At 36.7% G+C, this 22,452-nt stretch overlaps 1 protein-coding gene across 2 annotated transcripts in view; it reads left to right on the top strand.

Moving 5' to 3' along the window:
• YTHDC2 (YTH N6-methyladenosine RNA binding protein C2) overlaps positions 1–22,452 on the top strand; it is a 70,636-nt gene that overhangs the window by 15,084 nt on the left and 33,100 nt on the right. For both annotated transcript variants that reach the window (XM_068963694.1, XM_068963693.1), the window contains exons 6-16: positions 1,195–1,297; positions 2,115–2,271; positions 6,478–6,585; positions 8,988–9,136; positions 11,449–11,584; positions 15,154–15,280; positions 15,667–15,732; positions 20,653–20,831; positions 21,075–21,171; positions 21,246–21,333; positions 21,420–21,500. In XM_068963694.1, the coding sequence (XP_068819795.1) occupies positions 1,195–1,297; positions 2,115–2,271; positions 6,478–6,585; positions 8,988–9,136; positions 11,449–11,584; positions 15,154–15,280; positions 15,667–15,732; positions 20,653–20,831; positions 21,075–21,171; positions 21,246–21,333; positions 21,420–21,500 (1,291 nt within the window). The remainder of the gene's footprint in view (positions 1–1,194; positions 1,298–2,114; positions 2,272–6,477; positions 6,586–8,987; positions 9,137–11,448; positions 11,585–15,153; positions 15,281–15,666; positions 15,733–20,652; positions 20,832–21,074; positions 21,172–21,245; positions 21,334–21,419; positions 21,501–22,452) is intronic.

Genomic DNA, 22,452 nt, shown 5'->3' with positions numbered 1-22,452 from the left:
CTATGTCAAGGCTTTTGACTGTGTGGATCACAATAAACATTGGAAAACTCTTAAAGAGATGGGAATACCAGACCACCTGACCTGCTTCTTGAGAAATCTGTATGCAAATCAGGAAGCAACAGTTAAAACTGGACATGGAACAACAGACTAGTTGCAAATAGGAAAAGGACTATGTCAAGGCTGTGTATTGTCACCCTGCTTATTTAACTTACATGCTGATTACATCATGAGAAACGCTGGGCTTGAATAAACACAAGCTGGAATCAAGATTGCCGGGAGAAATATCAGTACCTCAGATATGCAGATGACACCACCCTATGGCAGAAAGTGAAGAAGAACTAAAGAGCCTTTTGATGAAAGTGAAAGAGGAGAGTGTAAAAGTTGACTTAAAGCTCAACATTCAGAAAACTAAGATCATGGCATCTGGTCCCATCACTTCATGGCAAATAGATAGGGAAACAGTGGAAACAGTGTCAGACTTTATTTTTTTGGGCTCCAAAATCACTGCAAATGGTAACTGCAGCCATGAAATTAAAAGATGCTTACTCCTTGGAAGGAAAGTTATGACCAATCTAGACAGCATGTTGAAAAGCAGAGACACTAGTTTGCCAACAAAGGTCTGTCTCATCAATGCAATGGTTTTTCCAGTAGTCATGTGTGGATGTGAGAGTTGGACTATAAAGAAAGCTGAGTGCCGAAGAATTGATGCTTTTGAACTGTGGTGTTGGAGAAAACTCTTGAGAGTCCCTTGTAATGCAAGGAGATCCAACCAGTCCATCCTAAAGGAGATCAGTCCTGAGTATTCAATGGAAGTACTCATGTTAAGGCTGAAACTCCAACACTTTGGCCACCTGATGTGAAGAGCTGAGTCATTTGAAAAGACCCTGATGCTGGGAAAGATTGAGGGCAGGAGGAGAAGGGGATAACAAATGGTTAGATGGTTGGATGACATCACTGACTCAGTGGAGATGAGTTTGAGTAAACCCTGGGAGTTGGTGATGGACAGGGAATCCTGGCGTGCTGTGGTCCATGGGGTTGCAAAGAGTCAGACATGACTGAGCAACTGAACTGAACTGAACCAGTACACTGTTATGTTAGTAATACTTACTAAAATACTAAGGATACTAGCATTTTAATATGGCCATGTTTTAATTGTATAAAATATTTGTAATTGTACTTTTTTTTTAAAAAAAGGGTTTCTCCAAAGACACTTCTGACATTTTGCACAAATGGGGTACTGCTTCGTACACTGATGGCAGGAGATAGTACATTGTCAACTGTGACACATGTTATTGTGGTAAGTTATTTAAATTTAAATAGGTAATTAAGGTTTTGGAATAGGATATAAATGAGAACCAATTCTTTTTTAAAGCAGGCTGTTCTAATCAAGTTATTTTTTATTTTCCATAATTATTAGAAATAAATATTTATATTAAATAAAGATATTTTTGCCATTAGTTTTCATGAGTGAAAATAGATAGCTTTGTAAAAAGTGCTTCTTATATATAAAAATGATACATGTATTTTGAGAGTCTCCAGAATAATGAAAGTTTTCTTTTTTCTCTGTGCTTAGTCATCTATTTTCGCTTCCATATCTTAGGAGAATACTTTAAGTCAGCTAACTTCCTGGTATGCTGCTAAATTAACTAGCTGCTGATGAAATAAGTAGATGAATTAGTACCTTATTGAAGAATTCTAAGCTTTTATCCAGTTTGTGTCAGAAAACTTAGATTAAGTTTTATAAGCTTTGATAAGCAGCTGTTGGAAAGTTATTAGTCCTCTGCATTCAAACCACAATATGCACCTGGTCCTGATGCTAACAGAAGCATATTTAAATAGATTTTATATTTATTAAAAGTATATTAGACTGTACTAATTCAGAATTTGTTTTAGTTTCTGCAGTTTTACATTCTGTAGGAAAAAGGGCAATACGTTACCCACAGAGGATTGTTAATATCTGAGTATTTCTAAATTGTCCGTAAAACAAAATTTTCACTAATTGACTGTTTCCACATTTAACTTGATTTAGTGTGAAACTCAGCAGCGCCACAGTTTTAAAGATTTCACTTATTTTATGTTTTAACTGTTCCATGGTTTGTTTTTGTTTACTGCAGGATGAAGTTCATGAAAGGGATCGATTTAGTGATTTTTTACTTACGAAGTTAAGAGATTTACTGCAGAAGCACCCAACTTTGAAACTAATTCTTTCTAGTGCTGCCTTAGATGTAAATCTTTTTATAAGATATTTTGGGAGCTGTCCAGTGATATATAGTAAGTAAAATTATCAGATTTCTTCAGGATTTTACAAAAGAATTCTCTTTTGGCTTGATTTTATTTATTGAAATAGAAATATTAAGGAATATTCTGATGTATAGGGCATCCTTTTCTGTTTTCTCTGAGATGTGCTTAATTGGTCATCTCCGTATATTTTCATCCTCTCCTTTTTCACTCTTTGGTATTGTGTAGTGAGCCATTTTTCTAGTCTTAAAAGGAGATAACGTTTTAATTTTGTATTCCTCTTTAAATTCTGTCTTAAAAACAGCTTCACCTTTATTGCTAGACTCTTTAACAGAGTAGTTGTATTCCCATGTTTACTTCCAATGTACTTCTGAATATGTTGCCCCTGAACTTTTGTCTTTACCCTTTAATCATATCTGATTTTTCCACCAATCTTTAAAAAAAATTATTAATTTTCTTCTCAAAAATTGAAAAAGTTGTGTTTACTTCGGTGTGTTTACCTCAGTTCAAACATGTAGGATATAATTCATTATATTGAACAGCTGCTTTTATATTTCCTAATATGAATGTACCATGATTTATTTAACCATTTCTTAATTTATAGACATTCACATTGGTCCTGGATCCTTCCTTTTGCCAACTATAAACCATGTTGTTATGAGCATCCTCATACACATATTCTTTTATATGTATATATATGTGCTCTTATTTCTGAGAATAGATTCTTAAAAGTGAAATTGTTGAGTAAAAAAGTATGTCTATTTTTAATTTTAGCAGTAATATGGTTTTACCATTTTACTTTTCAAAAAGGCTGAAATGATTTACATTTCTGAAGTTTATGGGGCTGTTCATTTATGCATTCTTAACAGTGATGTTTTGAAACTGATTTAATTGCCAAGCCTGTTATTCAAATTTTATATAAAAATATTACTTAAAATTGCTATAGTATTTCTCGTAATCATTGCCCCTCTTTTGGTGGAGTGCTCATCTGTTTGCCAGCACTGCTTCCTAAGTCTCATTCTCTGTTATAGCCTGTACTTTCTTGGTCTCCTCTGTGGGCTTCTTTTGCATGGTGCTTAAATATTGGTATTTTTGAGGATTATTCCCATGATCCATTCTTTTTTTCTCTTCCTCTCTTCTTTTCCCTCCCCTTTCCCTCCTTTCCCTTCCTTTTTTGACTTCTTTGCTTTTTCTCTTTCCGCTCTATGCTGCTCTCTACTTGATTATGCTGCTCTCTACTTGATACTGGGAATGCATAGTTTGTTTCCCTGGAAGATCTCATTCTTGCCCTTGACTTCTACTTCCTCTTATACAGATGACTCCTGAATCTTTATTTCCCAATTCAACCTGTTCTCCAGAGCTTTGGACTTAGGAAGTTTATAAGCAGTTCACATCTAATATGCCCTAACTGAATACTAATCCTTTCTAAAAAATATACAAGCAACTCCTTCAGCTCAATTCCAGAAAAATAAATGACCCAATCAAAAAATGGGCCAAGGAACTAAACAGACAGTTCTCCAAAAAAGACTACAGATGGCTAACAAACACATGAAAAGATGCTCAACATCACTCATTATCAGAGAAATGTAAATCAAAACCATCCATCTCACGCCGGTCAGAATGGCTGCTATCCAAAAATCAACAAACAGTAAGTGCTGGAGAAAGTGTGGAGAAAAGGGAACCCTCTTACACTGTTGGTGGGAATGCAAACTAGTACAGCCACAATGGAGAACAGTGTGGAGATTCCTTAAAAAACTGGAAATAGAACTGCCATATGACACAGCAATCCCACTGCTGGGCATACACACCGAGGAAACCAGAGTTGAAAGAGACACATGCACCCCAGTGTTCATCGCAGCACTCTTTACAATAGCCAGGACATGGGAGCAACCTAGATATCCATCACCAGATGAATGGATAAGAAAGCTGTGGTGCATATACACAATGGAGTATTACTCAGCCATTAAGAATACATTTGAGTCAGTTCTAATGAGGTGAATGAAACTGGAGCCTATTATACAGAGTGAAGTAAGCCAGAAAGAAAAACACCAATACAGTATACTAACACATATATATGGAATTTAGAAAGATGGTTACGATAACCCTGTATGCAAGACAGCAAAAGAGACACAGATATATAGAACAGTCTTTTGGACTTTGTGGGAGAAGGCAAGGGTGGGATGATCTGGGAGAATAGCATTGAAACATGTATATTATCATATATGAACAGATGCCAGTCCAGGTTCAATGCATGAGACAGGGTGCTCAGGGCTGGTGCACTGGGATGACCCTGAGGGTTGGGATGGGGAGGGAGGTGGGAAGGGGGTTCAGGATGGGGAACACATGTACACCCATAGCTGATTCATGTCAATGAATGGCAAAAACCACTACAATATTGTAAAGTAATTAACCTCCAACTAAAATAAATAAATTAAAAAAAATATAAAGAATATATTAAAAAAATAGATAAAAAATCTGCTTCTTTTGTGTTGCCTGTTTTAGTTAATCATACCATTGACCAAATGACCTAGGTCACAACCTGTAGGACTTTATGTTCATAAGACCAACCTAGACAGCATATTAAAAAGCAGAGACATTACTTTGCCAACAAAGGTCCGTCTAGTCAAGGCTATGGTTTTTCCAGTAGTCATGTGGATGTGAGAGTTGGACCATGAAGAACGCTGGGCACTGAAGAATTGATGCTTTTGAACTGTGGAGTTGGAGAAGACTCTTGAGAGTCCCTTGGACTGCAGGGAGATTCAACCAGTCCATCGTAAAGGAAATCAGTCCTGAATGTTCATTGGAAGGACTGATGCTGAAGCTGCAACTCCAATACTTTTGCCACCTGATGTGAAGAACTGACTCTTTGGAAAAGACCCTATTCCTGGGAAAGACTAGAGACAGAAGGAGAAGGGGACGACAGAGGATGAGACGGTTGGATGGCATCACTGATTCGATATACATGAATTTGAGCAGTCTCCGGGAGTTGGTGATGGACGGGAAAGTCTGGCGTGCTGCAGTCCATGGCATCACAGAGTTGCACACGACTGAGCAACTGAACTGAAGGCACATAAAATTTATGCATCTGCTAATGGAAGCTCATTTTGGCAACTAACATTTGACATATATAAAACCAAACCCTGACTCCCATAAGCCAACTTGTTTTTCTTTAGCTTTCCTGTCAACCTTGGAGAATGACATCTTCCTCTATCCGGTTTTTTAAGCTAGACTTTTAAGAGCTGTGGTTGACACTTCCTTATCATTCCTCTATATTTAATCTAATGCTGAGTTCTGTGGATTTTACTTCCTGTCCATCTAGAGTTTGTCTGTCTCCTTCCATTTTTACTGTCACCAGTCTTATTCAGGTTATTGTCCTCTTCAGCCTGAACAATTGTAATTGCCCCTACCTGGTCTGTTCCATCTACTGTGCTCTCTTAAATCCATTCCCCAGGTTTCAGCCAGAGTGGTGTTTTCTGAAATGTAATTTTGATGATTTAAATACTCTCAGGAGTTTAAAACTTTGAACGACCTTTATCTCAGAACAAAGACCTAAACCCTTAATAAGACCTGTTTTTTTGGCCTCATCTTGAACTATAGCCCCCTCTACACACCACTCCTCGCATCATGTTCCAAATAGCTTGCCTTTTTAGATCCTTGAGAACATCATACTCTTTCACACGATAGGGCCTTTGTGCATACTGTTTTGTGTGTGTTTTTTTTTTCCTTCTTCATATTGCACTCTTTCCTCTCTGTGTAGCTTAATTATTTTGTTTACCTCCTTCTCTTGGTTCTCATTTTTCTCAGTGAAGATGTTTTTCTCGTCTCATTCAAGTTCTCCTATTATGTACTGTCATGGTATCTTGTACTTCTCTCTCACAGGACTTTTCACAACTTTATTTTTACATTGTTGTTCTGAATTACTGGATTAAGGTCTGACTCTCCTGCTATACTGCCGTCTTTAAGCTTCAGGAGAACAGGAGGAACTCTGTTTCTACTTGCCGTTTATATTCCTAGTACCTAGTATAATGCCAAACACACAAGTGAATAGCAAACATTGGAAAAAACATGCAAATAACAGTTGTCTATCAAAGTTATATTTAAAGGGCAATATGAGGATTACTTGATCTATGGAATTGCCTTTGGATTAATACTCAGATTTATTAATTTGAGAATCTCATGTTTTTATGCAAATTACCTCTAAAATGCAAGTTGACTGTTTAAAATACTCCTATTATTTAGTACAAGGAAGACCATTTGAAGTAAAAGAAATGTTTTTGGAAGACATTTTAAGAACTACTGGATATACAAACAAAGAAATGTTAAAATACAAAAAGGAAAAACAACGAGGTAAGCTCTTTATCAAACAAATAAAAAAGAAAATTACTATTGTTACTGACTTTTTAGAGTACTCCAGTCTTATACTGTACATTTACAAAGATACTTGAAAGTATTTCTCTCTGTGTAGAGTTGTAAAATATTATATTAGACTACTGTCCCAAATGGACCTTTTATATTGTGGTTTATGTCCAAAAGTTATAATCTATGGAGAGGAATTGAAAAGGAATGCCAGAGCTGGATAGGCCGAGTGTCTGCATCCAGAGATTCAGCCACAGTTTTAAGGAGGGAGAAGATTATATGCTGGCTGTCCCCCAGCATATGTTACAGAGTGGGAGCAAGAGGTGGGTGAAGAAAGAAGAGAGGTGTATGTGAGTGATGAAAGGCTCATCTTTCTTATAACTGTTGAGTTCTTCAAATCTTGAATTTGTTATCAATTGCATCTGAATTTTGAATGTAGCATGATCTGCCTATTAATACATCTCTTGTGATTTATGCTATATGTCCACTTTTGAATTAAGGTTAAGTTCCTTCTGGTTACTTTTAACTACATTATTCATGATGGAATACTTGACTTCAAGTTTTGATTCCTTTGTTTAGTTAGTATAACTTTGGACAAATAATCTTAGATTCTTTGGATTTTGCTAAAAAAAGCAATTAGCAATGCCTGTTTCACAGTGCAATGTTGAATCACTAACGCGTACATTATAAAATTTCTGGCTCTGATTATATAACTTGTATCTCAAACAACTAGCATGGTGGTAGAAGTTCAGTAAATGATTTCCTTCAAAGTGCAATGTGGATATTAGTCATTGGTTTAAACAATATTTGTTACATGGATAAAATACGGTTCATTAAATTTTGTACTTTTATAGAAGTAAAGTTCTTACCAGTAGATGAACAGATGAAGTTTTTTAAAGCAGTTTCATGTCTCCTTTTGGTTCAACATAACATGTTTTATTCTTTGGAGGCAATGCCAAAGACTGTTCAAACTATTGCACAATTGCACTCATCTCACACACTAGTAAAGTAATGCTCAAAATTCTCCAAGCCAGGCTTCAGCAATACGTGAACCGTGAACTTCCAGATGTTCAAGCTGGTTTTAGAAAAGACAGAGGAACCAGAGATCAAATTGCCAACATCTGCTGGATCATGGAAAAAGCAAGAGAGTTCCAGAAAAACATCTATTTCTGCTTTATTGACTGTGCCAAAGCCTTTGACTGTGTGGATCACAAGAAACTGTGGAAAATTCTGAGAGAGATGGGAATACCAGACCACCTGACCTGCCTCTTGAGAAACCTATATGCAGGTCAGGAAGTAACAGTTAGAACTGGACATGGAACAACAGACTGGTTCCAAATAGGAAAAGGAGTGTGTCAAGGCTGTATATTGTCACCCTGCTTATTTAACTTATATGCAGAGTACACCATGAGAAATGCTGGGCTGGAAGAAGCACAAGATTGCTGGGAGAAATATCAATAACCTCACATATGCAGATGACACCACACTTATGGGAGAAAGTGAAGAGGAAGTAAAAAGCTTCTTGATGAAAGTGAAAGAGGAGAGTGAAAAAGTTGGCTTAAAGCTCAACATTCAGAAAATGAAGATTGTGGCATCTGGTCCCATCACTTCATGGGAAATAGATGGGGAAACAGTGTCAGACTTTATTTTTGGGGCTCCAAAATCACTGCAGATGATGATTGCAGCCATGAAATTAAAAGACACTTACTCCTTGGAAGGAAAGTTATGACCAACCTAGACAGTATATTAAAAGGGAGAGACATTACTTTTCCAACAAAGGTCCGTCTCATCAATGCAATGGTTTTTCCAGTAGTCATCTATGGATATGAGGGTTGGACTGTGAAGAAAGCTGAGTGCCGAAGAATTGATGCTTTTGAACTGTGGTGTTGGAGAAGACTCTTGAGAGTCCCTTGGACTGCAAGGAGATCCAACCAGTTCATCCTAAAGGAGACCTTCATTGGAAGGACTGATGCTAAAGCTGAAACTCCAATACTTTGGCTGCCTCATGCAAAGAGTTGACTCATTGGAAAAGACCCTGATGCTGGGAGGGATTGGGGGCAGGAGGAGAAGGGGACGACAGAGGATGAGATGGCTGGATGGCATCACCGACTCGATGGACATAAGTTTAGGTAAACTCTGGGAATTGGTGACGGACAGGGAGGCCTGGTGTGCTGCGATTCATGGGGTTGCAAAGAGTCAGACATGCCTGAGCGACTGAACTGAACTGAACTGAACATGTTTTATTGAATGTTTCTAATTAATTGATTTTTAAAAAAGTAACTTTAAAATAAGGCCAACTTTTAGATGTTTTCAAATTCACTTAATTCTTTTAAAGAAATGTATTTCATAAAACAAAGAATGTATCAACTTATTTTCTTTGGTAATTAATTTAGAGGAAAAACAGCAAACCACACTTACAGAATGGTACTCAGCTCAAGAGAATACTTTCAAGCCTGAATCTCAGAGACAGAGAGCTATCCCAAATGTGACTGAAGAGTATGATTTATTGGATGATGGTGGTGACGCTGTCTTCAGTCAGCTGGTAAGACCTCAGTGGTTTTACACTGATAGTTTGAGTGCAAATTGTGTACTTTAAACAATATTTTATGAGATTATAAGTTTTATTGCATTATTAAAGCATAATTCCCTTTATCTTAGACTGCAACACATTTTTCAGAATAACTTTCTATAAACTTTTTTTCAAGTAATGTGACATCTTTTATTGTTTCATTCTGAGTGAAAATTATTTCAATATTTTCTATAAATTGTTTCAAGATATAGTTATGTATATGCATTATCATTGCTTGATATTTTGTCATGTCAAAAATTTAAGGACCTATGATCTAAACAATATAAGATTAGCTAAATTAGGAAAAAACTGAGAAAGGACTGTTGGTATTAAGGCAAGTATAATCAAGACCAGGGTTTCCACCAGAAAGCTATGTGACTGTAAAGTCAGTTACCCATTACAGAACTCAGTTTCTTCGTTTCTCCCTTTTATTTTGCCACAGAATCTTTCACAAAATCTTTTTTGTAGACATCCTGCCTGCTCATCCCTCACTCTCCAGCTCTAGCCCCTAGGTGGGGCTTCTGCTACTTTGGGTTCCATGGAGTCTGTTTGAAAACAAACTAATGAATTTCCTAGGTTCCTTCTGGTCTTTGATTGTGGTTTAGAATTCTAAAGGACTTCCCTGGTGGCTCAGATGGTAAAGAATCTGCAGGCAGTGCGGGAGACCTGGGTTTGATCCCTGGGTTGGGAAGATGCCCTGGAGAAGGGCATAACAACTCACTCTAGTATTCTTGCCTGGAGAATCCCCATGGACAGAGGAGCCTCACAGGTTACAAGAGTCGGACACAACTGAGCGACTTTCACTCAGAGTTCTTAAAAAGGCATTGGTGATTAGAGCAATGGCTGGGACTGTGTACTTTTTAGAAAAGGAATTAAACTGTATTGAGCATGAGAATGCAGATATGCTTGGCAGTTTTCTCTCATTGTTTAAAGTTCTGATGCATACTAATGAACTATTCTTGTAAAGAATGTATACTTTTAAAGAATGCTTGCTGCTGCTACTGCAAAGTCACTTCAGTCGTGTCCGACTGTGCCACCCCATAGACGGCAGCCCACCAGGCTCCCCCTTCCCTGGGATTCTCCAGGCAAGAACACTGGAGTGGGTTGCCATTTCCTTCTCCAATGCATGGAAGTGAAAAGTAAAAGTGAAGTCGCTCAGTCATGTCTGACCCTCAGCGACCTCATGGACTGCAGCCTACCAGGCTCCTCTGCCCATGGGATTTTCCAGGCAAGAGTACTGGAGTGGGGTGCCATTGCCTTAAAATTGTTATTTAATGTTGGGAATATCCATTTGGTTCAGTGAATGGCATTTTGATTCTGTAAATTAGTGATTCTTAAGCCTGGCTACATATTAGCATCTCCTGACCAACCTAGATAGCATATTTAAAAGCAGAGACATTACTTTGCCGACTAAGGTCTGTCTAGTCAAGGCTATGGTTTTTCCAGTAGTCATGTATAGATGTGAGAGTTGGACTATGAAGAAAGCTGAGCGCCGAAGAATTGAACTGTGGTGTTCGAGAAGACTCTTGAGAGTCCCTTGGACTGCAAGGAGATCCAACCAGTCCATTCTGAAGGAGATCATTCCTGGGATTTCTTTGGAAGGAATGATGCTAAAGCTGAAACTCCAATACTTTGGCCACCTCATGCGAAGAGTTGACTCATTGGAAAAGACTTTGATGCTAAGAGGGGTTGGGGGCAGGAGAAGAAGGGGACGACAGAGGATGAGATGGCTGGATAGCATCACTGACTCGATGAACGCGAGTCTGAGTGAACTCCGGGAGTTGGTGATGGACAGGGAGGCTTGGCGTGCTGCGATTCATGGGGTCGCAAAGAGTCGGACACGACTGAGCGACTGAACTGAACTGGACTGAGGAACATTTAAAATCCTGTGGAATCTGGCCTCCATCAGAGATTCTGATGTACTTGCTCTTTGGTGGGTCTTGGCTTCAGTGTTGACAAGCTCCAGGTGACATTTCCTCTGTGGGACAGTTGGGAGAAAAGACCACTAATCTGCAGGTATATTTAGCAACATTGTGTCAGAAGCACAGTTAATATTGTGACTAGATCATACTGCCTTGTTGACAAGCTTATTCTCAGGTAAAAGATGAATGTGAAAACAAGATACAGTATTGGAAATGATAATGTTTATGATGAAATGACAAACTTTTATGTCAAATCCTTTGATATTACACTGTATGACTAATAGTTCTTATGGTCATTATGGCCATCTTGTGTTCTTTGCCAGCAAAGGTTAAATAATTTATAATCTTTGTTTCTTTTTGAAGACAGAAAAAGATGTGAATTGCCTTGAACCATGGTTAATAAAGGAAATGGATGCTTGTCTTTCTGACATATGGCTGCATAAAGATGTTGATGCCTTTGCTCAGGTCTTTCACCTTATTTTAACTGAAAATGTTAGTGGTAAGTGTAAATTATTTCAGTTTTTTAAATTACTCTTGCAGCTATTTATTATGATAGAGATATAGTTTAATTAATAAAATTCAAGATTCACTTTTTGTTCACCACCAATAATTTGTTATTTTGGAGTACTTATTTCAGATGTACAAGTGAGGATTTTTCTTAGTAGCATAGTAGAATAGATATTGTGCAATAGAATAGTATTATATTAAATCAAGGATTCTTAACGTAATGTCACCAGAACAGTTTTATGGGGTCTGTGAATATATGATAATTATATTCAAAAGTGTTTTTATGTGTATAAGATTTGTGATAATTTCAAAACAGGGAAAAATGTTAATATCTTTTGCTCTCATTCATTCAATAAATGAAAAATTTTAGTATACCTTTAGTTGTTTAGGCTCAAGTTCTGAATCACATGTACCTGCATTATATCATGTTACATATTTTCATTAATGATTTACTCTGATTTCATTCATTGATTATAATGGATATTAATAATCAGAGGTGAGTTTTAGAACCCTAAAGGCTTTTAGGCAAAAGGTAGAATGATGGTAATGGAAGATCAGTACTGAAAGGGACTTAGTTGTCAAATTGAACTTCTCAGCATTATTATAATTGACCACTCCCTTCTTGAAACGTGTTCTTCAGTTTACTTCTGATATTCCATACTTGATTTATTTTTTTCTCATCTCTCTGACTGGTAGGTCTTGGTTCCCTTGGCAGGATTTTTGTCTTTTTCTTGACCTTCGAATATGGAATGTCCTAGCCCTCAGTCCTTAAATTACTTCTCTTTACGCTTACTCCTGAGTTGAATCTCATCTAGTCGTAGCTTTAAATATTTATTTAAAATGACTTCTAACTTTATGTCATCTCCAATCCTGACCGCTCCTCTCACTTCAATATACCTCACTACTTGACACCTCCAGTTGGAAGTCTGTTAGAGGAATAAAAATAGATTTACGCCAAACAACTTGATTTTCTATCTCCTAACCTCTCCCTCAACGTGCTATTTCGTGAATGTTCCTCTAGTGATCATTGTCAGTTTTAGACCCCATTAAAAATGCAAGTGCTTGGCCATCCCAGGCACACTGAATCTAACCTTAGGGTACTACCATTCACCTAGTTGCTAAGGTAACAAAATATAAAATCATCTTTGACTTTGCTCTCATACCTCACGTGTAATCCATTATCAAATCTTCTTAGTTTTACTTTATAAATAAATCCTGAATCTCACCATATTTTACTGCCTATACTGCTGCCATCCTAGCCCAAGTCAACATTTTTTTCCTGGACTGTTACACTGACCTATTAACAGCTTCTGTTCTTATGTTACTTATAGTCTGTTCTCCAGAGAGCAGTTGGATTGATCCTTTCGAAAAGGAAATTGGATCATGCTACTTCTCTTCTCTCAACTTTCCGATGGCTTTCAGTTATACTTTGAATAAAAATCAAAGTCTTTTCCCCTGATTTAGTCTCTGATATTCTTTTTAAATCTCATTTTCTACTGTTTGCCTTGTTCACTGTAATTTAGCCACTCTTATCTTCTTGCTCTTCATATATGCTGTCTCATTCCCATCTTTGGGCCTTTGCTTTTGTTGTTGTTTTTTGCTTGAAATGATCTAATATGCCTACTTCATTTAGGTTTCTATCCATAAGTTAGGAAATTTGAATTTTGAGACACATTGCTTTAAAACAGTTATGAAACATTTTAAAGTATGTTTGTATTCTCTTTGACCCTCTTTTTAGATATTTCTTTTGTGACTACTAGACTATTACTTTGATAATGGTCATTTCTCCTTTATAGTTTTATTGGACATTTTCCAGAGCCCAGTATTCTAATGTCTTAAGCCATGTGTAGTGAACTAAAATGTTAGCATATCTCTATGAACAGTAATTTACTTTCCATATTTTTATTTCTCTTCTAAAATCTCAATGCTTAATTTTAAGGCACCAGAAGTTGAAAATACTTGATGTGATCCAGGAAACCTTTGGCTTCATAGATTTCTTTTTAACTGTATCAATTTTCCTGTGTGATCTTGTGTAGCCAGGTAGTAATTAGCTGGTTTAGTAGGACTAGGCTTTCTGTGGAATGCTGCATGCTAGTCATCTATTGCTGCATAAGAAATGATTCCCAAACTTAGCAACCTAAGACATTTATTATTTTACATAGTTATTGAGAGTCAAGAATCTGGGAGCAGCTTAACTGATTGGTTCTGGCTCCTAGTCACTCATAGACTGGTAGTTAAGCTGTTGGCAGGGGTGCAGTGATCTGAAAGTTTACTAAGACTGAGGATCTGCTTCTAAGATGGCTCACTGTCATGGCTGTTGGCTAGAGAACTCAGTTTGTCACTGCTTTTGGCAGAAGGCCTCTGTTCTTTGCCATCTGGACCATCCATAGGATTGCCTTGTTCTTCTCAGAATGTGACAGCTGGCTTTTCCCAGCGTGCTTGATTCAAAAGGGAAAAAGGAAAAGCAAGCAAGAAATTGTAGGTACCTTTCATGTCCTAGTCTCCAAAGTTGCACACTTTATTCTATTTGCTAGAATGAGTTGCTTAGTCCAGCTCACACTCAAGGAGAGGGGAATTAGGCTCCACCCTTTGAAGGAAAGAGTATTAGTGAATTTTTGGTCATTTTCTAACTCCCATGCTTATCTGTACCCCTAATTGAATATTCCAAAATTCTCATATAGTGAACACAAATCATAATCTTTGCAGATCTTTTTAATAATGCATGTGCTTTCTCACCTGAGACTACTGAATCTGAATCTAGAAGTAAGGCATAGCTATCTGTGCTATCAGAAATAAAAAGCCTGAGGTAATTCTCTTATAAGTCCCCCTGTCTATCTTAAGAACCATTGGTTTATATTAATATTTGATACCATGTTTTAGAGGGTTGTTAACCTGTTTTACTATAGAGAGTTTTTCTCAGTAGTGATTTCTTTCTGAAATTACCAACTTTGTACTTTGTGAACATTAGTTCTAAGTAATTATAATACATTGCATTGCTTGAAATATATTTTAAGATGGAATTTAAATTCAATAAAAGTTTATTTTTTTTCTCATGGATGGTTTTTATGGGAAGTAATCTTTCTGCCAGTGTTACTCTCTTTAAGCATCTTATAATAAGACCCTGGATTGATGGGGGAATAAAAGCAAAATAAAAGCATGTCAAAAAATCATTTAAAATTTTTCATTTGCCCTTTTAACTTTCACTACCAGATTCTGATGATGATTAACTTTTTAATTATATCTTACCATTTGATTAAGGCAGAATCTAGATTTAAGAAGGTTACTTAAGAGTTCAACAAAGTTAGTAGCTTTCCTTTCTGCTTTGATTAACACTATCTTTCCTTCTCCTGCCTTTCAACTTGTGGTACTTATTTTATCCTGCTTATACTAATGACATATCAGTATCAGATCTTAGATGATCTGAGTTAAGGGTTATACAGTGCTGTTATATATTTAGGTAAATGACCATGTCCTAGGTTAATTCCCCTAACATTCAAAGAAATTAAAATGTATTTAAATAATTTGAAAATTTAACATTTACATGTCTTTTCTTTCTTTTAGTTGATTATAGACATAGTGAAACCAGTGCAACAGCTCTGATGGTTGCTGCAGGACGAGGTTTCTCAAGTCAAGTAGAACAGTTAATTAGTATGGGAGCCAATATTCATAGTAAAGCATCAAATGGCTGGTAATTTTTAATTGCATCTGTTCTTTGTATACCTTCGTATAGCTACATATATCTTTTTTGATTTCTTATATTTGCCTTTATATTAAAAGCTATTGTGAGGGGACTTCCCTGCTGGTCTGGTGGTTAAGACTCTGAGCTTCCACTGCAGGGGACATGGGTTTAATACCTGGTTGGCAACTAAGATCCCACAGACCATGCAACAACAGCCAATAAATAAATAAAGTTGCTTAAAAAAAGGAAAAACTTAAAAAAAAAAGAAAGCTGTTGTGTAAAATTGTTCATACATATCTACTTTAATTGATGAATGAATAACTTTGAGTAATTAGTTTCCTAATTTTGAGAACATGATTTGTCTTTTTAAATTTGATACCTTTGAATTTTGTCAGGATGGCTTTAGATTGGGCTAAACACTTTGGCCAGACTGAAATTGTGGATCTTCTAGAATCTTACAGGTAAAACATTTTGCTATTTTTAATTCTAACTCCTTTTGAAAAAGATTAGCCATATAAATCATAGAATGTGACCTATAAAAGCTATTTATAGTCTCTTTTCCAGCTATATATATATTTGTAGTTCTAAGAACTTTTTCTAATAATAGTTTTCAGTTACTTTGTAGGTTGCTAATAAGATTTCCAAGGCAAACCATTCAATATCACAGTAATCCAAGTCTATGCCTCAACCAGTAATGCTGAAGAAACTGAAGTTGCATGGTTCTACGAAGACCTACAAGACCTTCTAGAACTAACACCCCAAAAAGATGTCCTTTTCATTATAGGGGACTGGAATGCAAAAGTAGGAAGTGAAGAGATATCTGGAGTAATAGCCATATTTGGCCGTAGAGTACAAAATGAAACAAGGCAAGGGCTAACAGAATTTTGCCAAGAGAATGCACTGGTAATAGCAAATACCCTTGTCCAGCAACACAAGAGATGCTTCTACACATGGACATCACCAGATGGTCAATACCAAAATCAGACTGATTATATTCTTTGCAGCAAAAGATAGAGAAGCTATATATAGTCAGCAAAAACAAGACCGGGAGCTTTCAGTGGCTCAGATCACGAATTCCTTAGCACCAAATTCAGACTTAAGAAAGTAGGGAAAACCACTAGACGATTCAGGTATGACTTAAATCAAATCCCTTATGATTATACAGTGGAAGTGGCAAATAGATTCATGGGATTAGATGATAGGGTACCTGAAGAACTATAGACAGAGGTTTGTGACATTGTACAGGAGGCAGTAATCGAGACCATCCCCAAGGAAAAGACATGCAAAAAGGCAAAATGGTTGTCTGAGGAGGCCTTCCAAATAGCTGAGAAAAGAAGAGAAGCTAAAGCAGAGGAGAAAAGGAAAGATATAAGCATCTGAATGCAGAGTTCCAAAGAATAACAAGGAGAGATAAGAAAGCCTTCCTCTACGATCAATGCAAACAAATAGAGGAAAACAATAGAATGAGAAAGACTAGAAATCTCTTAAAATAAATTAGAGATACCAAGAGAACATTTCATGCAAAGATGGGCTCAATAAAGGACAGCAATGGTATGGACCTAACAGAAGCTGAAGATACTAAGAAGAGGTGGCAAGAATACACATAAGAACTATACAAAAAAGATTTTCATGACCCAGATAACCACGATGGTGTGATCACTCACCTAGAGCCAGATATCCTGGAATGTAAAGTCAAGTGGGCCTTAGGAAACATCCCTACGAACAAAGTTAGGGGAGGTGATTGCACTGTGTTGCACTCAGTATGCCAGCACATTTGGAAAACTCAGCAGCTGCCACAGGTTGAAAAGGTCAGTTTTCATTCCAATCCCTAAGAAAGGCAATGCCAAAGAATGCTCAAACTACCACACAGTTGGTGCTCATCTCACGTGCTAGTAAAGTAATGCTCAAAATTCTCTAAGCCAGGCTGCAACAGTATGTGAATCATGAACTTCCAGATGTTTAAGCGCATTTTAGAAGATGCAGAGGAACCAGAGACAAATTGCCAACATCCGTTGGATCATCAGAAAAGCAAGAGGGTTCCAGAAAAACATCTATTTCTGCTTTATTGACTGTGCCAAAGCCTTTGACTATGTGTATCACCACAACCTGTGGAAAATTCTTAAAGAGATGAGAATGCCAGAACCTGAAGTTAAAATATATTAAAATGTCTATTATTCAGGAACACAAAATATTTATTTGACTTGGGTTTTTGTATTATATTACATCTATAGATTAAGTCTTGAATATTTGTTGGGAATACCAGACCACCTGACCTGCCTCTTGAGAAACCTGTATGCAGGTCAGGAAGCAATGGTTAGAACTGGACATGGAACAACAGACTGGTTCCAAATAGGAAAAGGAGTACATCCAGGCTGTATATTGTCACCCTGCTTATTTAACTTGTATGCATAGTACATAATGAGAAATGCTGGGTTGGAGGAAGCACAAGCTGGAATCAAGATTGCCGGGAGAAATATCAATAAACTCAGATATGCAGATGATACTACACTTATGGCAGAAAGTGAAGAGGAACTAAAGAGCCTCTTGATGAAAGTGAAAGAGGAGAGTGAAAAAGTTGGCTTAAAGTTCAACATTCAGAAAACGAAGATCATGCCATCCGGTCCCATCACTTCATGGCAAATAGATGGGGAAACAGTGGAAACAGCGTCAGACTTTATTTTGGGGGGCTCCAAAATCACTGCAGATGGTGATTGCAGCCATGAAATTAAAAGACACTTACTCCTTGGAAGGAAAGTTATGACCAACCTAGACAGCATATTAAAAAGCAGAGACATTACCTTTCCAAGAAAGGTCCATCTAGTCAAGGCTATGGTTTTTCCAGTCGTCATGTATGGATGTGAGAGTTGAACTATAAAAAAAGCTGAGCACCGAAGAATTGATGCTTTTGAACTGTGGTGTTGGAGAAGACTCTTGAGAGTCCCTTGGACTGCAGGGAGATCCAACCAGTCCATCCTAAAGGAGACCAGTTCTAGGTGTTCATTGGTAGGACTGATGTTCAAGCTGAAACTCCAATACTTTGGCTACCTGATGTGAAGAGCTGACTCATTTGGAAAGACCCTGGTGCTGGGAAAGATTGAGGGCAGGAGGAGAAGGGGATGCCAGAGGATGAGATGGTTGGATGGCATCACCGACTCAATGGACATGGGTTTGGGTGGACTCCGGGAGTTGGTTATGGACAGGGAGGCCTGGTGTGCTGTGGTTCATGGAGTCACTTAGAGTCAGACACGACTGAGCGACTGAACTGAACTAAACTGAACTCCTTGGAAGAAAAGTTATGACTGAACTGAACATCTATAGATTTAGTCTTGAATATTTATTAGATGAAGTAAACATTTGATGGATCAAATTATTTTTGTCATTTTAATATCATTAAATGATAATGTAGTGTGTCAAAATTCTCTGCAGATCCAAATGCTAATTCTGGTGTGGTGAGTTTTGTCATTTCATTAATTGCACCCAGAACTTGCAGTCCTTTTAGTGCTAACACTTTGAAAGTTCCATTCTTACGGTGTTAGGTATAGCTTACTGGATACTACAGATTACCATGTAAAGCAGTTATCTGGATAATATTGTAGTATCCCAGCTAAGTCAGCTTTCTTTTTGTTCAATAGATCATGATATTATCAATTATACATTTAAAATATTTAAATTAAATTCATTATGTTTCCTGGATTGAGAAAGTTTATAGCTTTAAACAGCACAAAAGTAAAACAATAAACTTGAAATGGTTTAAATTGAACTTTAAAATTTTAAATACTACAGTTATAAAGTTGAAAAAGGTTCATGTTTTTCCTATTGAAAGCAGTCTTATTTTTCTCCTAAGCTCTTTAAGAGATGTTGAGCTGAACTGAACTTTCTAGAAATCATATTGATAATTTCTAGTGATGGCAGTAGTCTATATTTTTACATACAGCATGAAGAAACAAGTGGGTTATTCCAGTAATTTCTCCTGATGCTGGCTTTTGGGACATAGCAAAATCAACCTACTTTCAGTTTGAAGTGAAGTGAAAGTTGCTCAGTCATGTCTGACTCTTTGCAACCCCATGGACTATAGAGTCCATGGAATTCTCCAGGCCAGAATACTGAAGTGGGTAGCCTATCCCTTCTCCAGTAGATCTCCCCTACCCAGGAATTGAACCAGGGTCTCCTGCAATTCAGGCAGATTCTTTACCAACTGAGCTATTAGGGAAGCCTACTTTTAGTATAGGAGAACCAAATTAACAGTCATGTTAAGCTGGTACCTGTACAGTTCTTTTATTTTTAATGAGAACTATTTTTCAGAATATTGTTTATAATGAGTAGTTAGAAACAACCTATAAAAATATAAATGATGACCAAAAGTTTGTGTTTTTTAAGTTTTATTGATATTCAATTCACATATCATATAATTCACCTACTTTAGTGTGTATTCCAGTGGTTTTTAGTAGTTCAAAGAGTTATGCAGTCGTCACCACAGTCAGTTTTGATAACATTTGCATCACCCCAAAAAGAAACCTGTACTCATTAGAAGTCTCTTCTTATTTTCCTCAACTTTCCCAGCCCTAGGCAACCACTAATCTACTTCCATTTTCTATAGATTAATATTCTGGACAACTCATATAAATGGAATTATATAATCTGTGGTCTTCTATAATTGGCTTCTTTCACTTAGCATAGCGTTTTCAAAGGTCATCCATGTTGTGACATCCTTTTAATGACTGAGTAATATTCTATTTTCTGGGTAGACTACAGTTTGTTTATTCATTCATTAAATGATGAACAGTTCAGTTGTTTCCACTTTGGGGATGTCATGAATAATCACTGGTATAAATATTTGTGTACAGATTTTTATGTGGACAGATATTTTAATTTCTTCTTATATTATATTCCTAGGAGTCTAACTGCTGGGGCGCATGGTAACACTGTGTTTAACATTTTGAGAAACTGCCACATTGTTGTCCAAAGTGGTTACATCATTTTACATTTCCACTTGGTTCCAGTTTCTTCACATCCTCTCTCACACTTATTATTATTTGTCGTTTGATGATAGTCATTCTAGTGGGTATGAAGTGGTATTTCACTGTGGTTTTGAATTTCATTTTTCTGATGACTAATGATGTCATGTGCTAGTTGGCTGTTTGTATATTTGCTTTGAAGAAATGTCTTCAGGTTGAGCTTTTTAAAAAGCATCTGTTGCCAAGTTTTACTTTGAATAATATACTTGAAACCAAAATATGAATTATATTATAGCTAGAGCATTAATTGCCACTTCACCTCTTAGAGTATATTGAAAATGTGAAGGTGGACATAATGGGAATAATTGGCAAGGGTTACTCTTTTTAATGGAATTCAACTTGATCTTTTTTTTTTTTTCCTTCTAGTGCTTCTTTGGAATTTGGAAATCTGGATGAAAGCTCTTTGGTTCAAACAAATGGGAGTGATCTCAGTGCAGAAGACAGAGAACTTCTGAAAGCTTATCACCATAGTTTTGATGATGAAAAAGTAGACTTGGATTTGATTATGCATCTTCTATACAATATCTGCCATAGTTGTGAAGCTGGTAAATGAGTATTGTCTAAAAGAACTGGAATAGAAATATATTCTTTGATTTAGAAATTAATATTTTGTGTATATAAATTTTTATAAAATTCCATTGATAATAATGCACAACCTCTTTAAATGTCGTAAGTATTAGAGCTTATCAGTACTTGAAAACACATATATAGTTCATTATATCTAGTTGTTTTGATTGATTCTTGTTTTACAAAGAGATTGAATGTTAAAAAAGTCATTCTTCTTCAAGGTGCAATATTGATTTTTCTACCTGGATATGATGAAATTGTTGGTCTGAGGGATCGCATCCTGTTTGATGACAAGCGGTTTGCTGATAATACACATAGGTAAAAGCTAACACTTTGCCTTTGTTACTTTTAATAACAGTTAGGTACCACAGTATATTTTCTCTTGTCAACAGATACCAAGTCTTTATGCTTCATTCAAATATGCAAACATCTGATCAAAAGAAGGTATTAAAAAACCCACCTGCAGGTGTTCGGAAAATAGTAAGCTTCATAAAATCTTCATTTTTCCATTTTGTTAGTCATTGGTTTTGTGTTCATGTTAACTATGATATAATATTCCATTGCAGATCCTTTCCACCAATATTGCTGAAACCAGCATCACAGTCAATGATGTTGTCTTTGTTATTGATTCTGGTAAGGTGAAAGAGGTATGTATGAATACATTGTATTTTTACTTAAATGAAGTAGGTTAAGTTCCATAACAATAAATATTTTTATGAGCAGAATTCATCTTAATGGGGAAACTTCTGGTACTAGGATGAATTTGACATAGTAAATGTTAGTTTCACTGAAGTGAATATTCTACCTTAAACAATTCAGTTTGTAGGGTTTGTCTTGTTATTCTAACAGCTTAGCTTCTGCAGCTTCCCTGTGGCTCAGATGGTAAAGAATCCGCCTGCAATGCAGGAGAACCAGTTTTGATCCCTGGGTTGGGAAGATCCCCTGGAGAAGGAAATGACAACCCACTCCTGTATTCTTGCCTTGAGAATGCTATGGACAGAGGAGTCCATGGGGTTGCAAAGAGTTGGACACGACTGAGTGACTAACACACACACTAAATATTAGGAAGAAAATGAAGCATTTGGCTAGTAACTGAAAGTTTTGTCAATGTGGAAATTTGATTACATATTTTCTATGTTTTCTTTCTACTTATGGGCATGGACTGTGTCCTTCTTGTTCACTGTTACATTTCCAGTGCTCTGCATGTAGTTTTAATGGGTATTCAAAAAATGTTTAGTTCAAAAAAGCCTTCTTTAGTTCAAGAAAACAAACATAAAACCAGGCTTCAGCAAATGATGGCTACCAGAAGAATTGGGCCCATCAACTGCTTTTGTAAAAATAAATTTTATTTGAATAATGCCGTGTTCTTGTCCACTTTTACCCATTGTCTGACTGCTTTCACACTGCAATGGCAGATTTGAGTAGTTGCAACAGAGCCCCTCTGCAAAGGCTAAAAATTTCTGCTAACACCTGATATAAATAAAAGTCAGTGTTTATTTCCTTGTAGTATTTCTGCTACTGCTGCTGCTGCTAAGTTGCTTCAGTCGTGTCCGACTCTGTGCAACCCCAGAGACGGCAGCTTACCAGGCTCCCCTGACC

Source organism: Capricornis sumatraensis, chromosome 2 (assembly GCF_032405125.1).
Source record: "Capricornis sumatraensis isolate serow.1 chromosome 2, serow.2, whole genome shotgun sequence".
Classification (NCBI taxonomy): Eukaryota; Metazoa; Chordata; class Mammalia; order Artiodactyla; family Bovidae; genus Capricornis; species Capricornis sumatraensis.
The sequence above is the reverse complement of the archived record's forward strand: the minus strand, read 5'-3'. Positions and strand labels throughout refer to the sequence as shown.